Source organism: Lactuca virosa, chromosome 9 (genome assembly GCF_052849685.1).
Source record: "Lactuca virosa cultivar CGN04683 chromosome 9, Lactuca_virosa_CGN04683_v6, whole genome shotgun sequence".
NCBI lineage: Eukaryota > Viridiplantae > Streptophyta > Magnoliopsida > Asterales > Asteraceae > Lactuca > Lactuca virosa.
In genome coordinates this window covers 98,595,471-98,598,534 of record NC_136434.1, presented here as the reverse complement: position 1 = coordinate 98,598,534, position 3,064 = coordinate 98,595,471, and the positions used below count along the sequence as shown (strand labels likewise).

The 3,064-nt window shown below is 39.2% G+C and overlaps 1 protein-coding gene across 1 annotated transcript; it reads right to left on the bottom strand.

The window, feature by feature from the left end:
• Positions 1 to 1,663: 1,663 nt before the first annotated feature.
• On the bottom strand, positions 1,664 to 2,818 carry LOC145138216 (protein MIZU-KUSSEI 1-like). The gene has a single exon (XM_079072330.1). The coding sequence runs from the start codon at positions 2,667 to 2,669 to the stop codon at positions 1,860 to 1,862; it is 810 nt and encodes a 269-aa protein (XP_078928456.1). The 5' UTR covers positions 2,670 to 2,818; the 3' UTR covers positions 1,664 to 1,859.
• Positions 2,819 to 3,064: the final 246 nt, after the last annotated feature.

The following is a 3,064-nucleotide window of genomic DNA, read 5'->3' as shown; positions in this document are numbered from 1 at the left end:
GCTACAAAAATGGATGCTCCAAGCCCAAAAATAGAAGTTTATGATCCATCTTCACAAGCCCAAAATATCCAAGTCTTCAACTCTTTAAGGCCCAAGTCCTCTTTTATGGATCCGCCAAGCCCAATAGCACGTCGAGAGCCCACAAGTCCGTCTTCACTCTAATCCACAATCGCGATAAGCTCCAAAACCCTGCAAAATTCCTCATGCAAAATAAAAAGCACCCGGTACGATCCATACTAAAGAAAATAAATAAAATACAATGAAATAATGATAAAAAGATCTAAAAATCTAAAATAAACTAATAAAAATAAGGAAATAAAATAAGCTATCACCTTTCATGGGCCTATAGGCCAATGGGCTTGGCCCATTAGGGTTTTAGGTCTGATCCCTCAAGTATAAATAGGGATGCATGCTAAGTCATTTTGTATCTTGAATTCTAGAGTGATAGACGAATCTCTGTATGATTGTACTTGTAACCTCTGTTTGAGAACTTTGAAATAAAGAATATTTCCCTCCTGTCCGTGGACGTAGGTCGCCTTGACCGAACCACGTAAATACTATGTCTTTGTGTGCTTATAGTTTTGCTTGTTATCTGTATTACTTCCTTACAAGTGTCATCAAAACTTGGCAAGTGGCATCAGATTTTTTCTAAGTCTTGGCATCAGATTTTTTCTTTTTGCCGATGTGGGATTGTGTTTGTACCCAACATACGGTGTTCGCAATACTTATTTTTTGTTGCCTTTACAACTTCTTCTTCGAAAATTTCGGGCGCGGTGGTATTCATCTTGTGGTTAAAAATAACGTTGAACTCGTTAACTTTTGCCCGCATATCCCTCCATTTGGAGTTTATTTGATGTGTTGAATAATCCGAACTCCCAAGTTGTTGGTTATAATGATCCATGTTCCCCATAAATATGACAATCTTTGTGGATTTCCTTGGGTATTTTAGAAAGTGTCAATGACTCAAGGTAAGCTTTCGCCTACACCACCTCTTTGGGTTTGGACCATTGTTTGCATCTTTAACTTGGCTAGGAGTATAATACATTTCAGATGAAATTGGATTAGAATGGGAGAAAGTTAGAATGGACCGAAAAGACTTGGAATGAAATGGAAGAAGAGTTGTCGTTTTGAAATGATATAATTATGTATTTATAGTGGGTAAATGGAATTATAAAATAATAATAATAATAATAATAATAATAATAATAATAAAAAAAAAAGACCCTTGGAGGGAAAAGAGAAAGAGACATTGAGCAGGTAAAGTAACCCGATCATCTTCAATCTTGCGTTACCCTGCGCTAGACGGAATCAAGACGTTGGCGGTACACTAAAAGCCCTTTGCATGATAGTTATGTAACTATTTCAGTAACTATCATACAAGTTGATCATTTATCAATTCGGCAGACCTGGCCTAATTTTACCGTTCTTAAGCATATCTCAAATCCGTATTGGTTGACATAATTGTAGGACTAAAATTGTGAAGAAAAAGAATACTCTCAACACTAATAGCAAACGTGAAAACTATATTGCATGTAAAATAGGGAAAACATCCTGGATTAACGACGAACTCGAATGAGTTAAATCAGTATGTTCTTTAAAATAAAGAAAATAATGTCAATTCTTGAATCAAAGCTATTATATTTATATGTGAATTTTTATCGCTTTACATTTAGACAGGCAAACCATTCAATTACATAAACTCAAACGCCATCAAATTTAAACAATCCACACCAAAATCTAATACAGTCGAATTTACCATCAAGCTTGCTAATTTATTTAAAAAAAATTGCAAATTCAAAGACTTTTATATGATAAAAAGATTATAAATTGGAAGACTTTTGACATTACTGGATTTTGACTTATATCCTGAGTAGAAATATACTGAGTTCAGGCCCTCCGTTACCATCCGGGTTCATCATATAATAAGCTTCCGAGTCCCGACTACCAACGACTCGGTCAAACCTCGCTCTCATGTACAGCAACTCGCCCTCCGACTCACCGCCACTGTTTCTCTTTCTGCCGTCTTCCACCATTGGTATCACACCAGCTCCCACCGAGACACTCTGCACCGAGCTCAACACGTGCCAATCGGAATCTGAGCACGCCCTTGAAGACGCGTATCCACACTTCCTTCCGTTACAATACATTGTCCATGTGGGTTCGTTGAACAGCTTGCCGTCTCTGCCACGCGCACCCAACCGCGACTGTTGTTTTTCGCATTCAAGAGCGATCCTTACCAGCCCTGAAGACATCTCTTTCACGAGCACCGCCGTGGATACCGCCAGCTCAATAATTAGTACAGGCGTGGATCGTGGGTCATACTGCACCGCAAAGCTGACGCGTCCTCTTCGGTTTCCAAACAACGTGCCCGTCACTTTCCGGCCGAGCGACGGCGTAAGTGAGAGCTGGGATGGCAAAGTCAGCCACCGGAAGGTCGGAATGATAGCAGGGATTGATATGACAGTTAGAAAGCAGCGTATAAGTGTGGAGATTCCAGAGCGGGTTCTGGATAAACGACGGAATGATAAAGGAAAGCCTTTTCCGACAAGGGGTTTGCTGTCGGCGGCGTAAGAGGGATCAATGACGAATGAAGTGGAGGTGATATAAGTTGACGGGATTATTTTGCTGGATGTGTTTCTGGACAGAGAGAGAAGACCATCATACCTCATTCTGTAGGAGTTTGATACAATGATACGGGAGCGAACCTTTTGACGGGTATTAGCAAGAGGGACAGATAGGGGGGGGGGGGGGGGGGGGGGGATGGAGGGACCGTTAGGCGTTAGTGATGATGGTATTGTAAAGAGGGGAGACACTCAAGGTCGTGTGTAAGTCCTCCGTTCATCATCTTCCTTCTGTAATCAATAAATATATATACAAAGCATGAACAACCTAGAAGCATTTGATGACAAAACAATTTAAAATTGAATTATATATATATATATATATATATATATATATATATATATATATGCGAAGGCACTGTTGATTCATATGTATGTATGCATACATATTTATGATAATACTTTTCAGAAAAAAAAATCATCAATAATGAAAATAAAGGTTG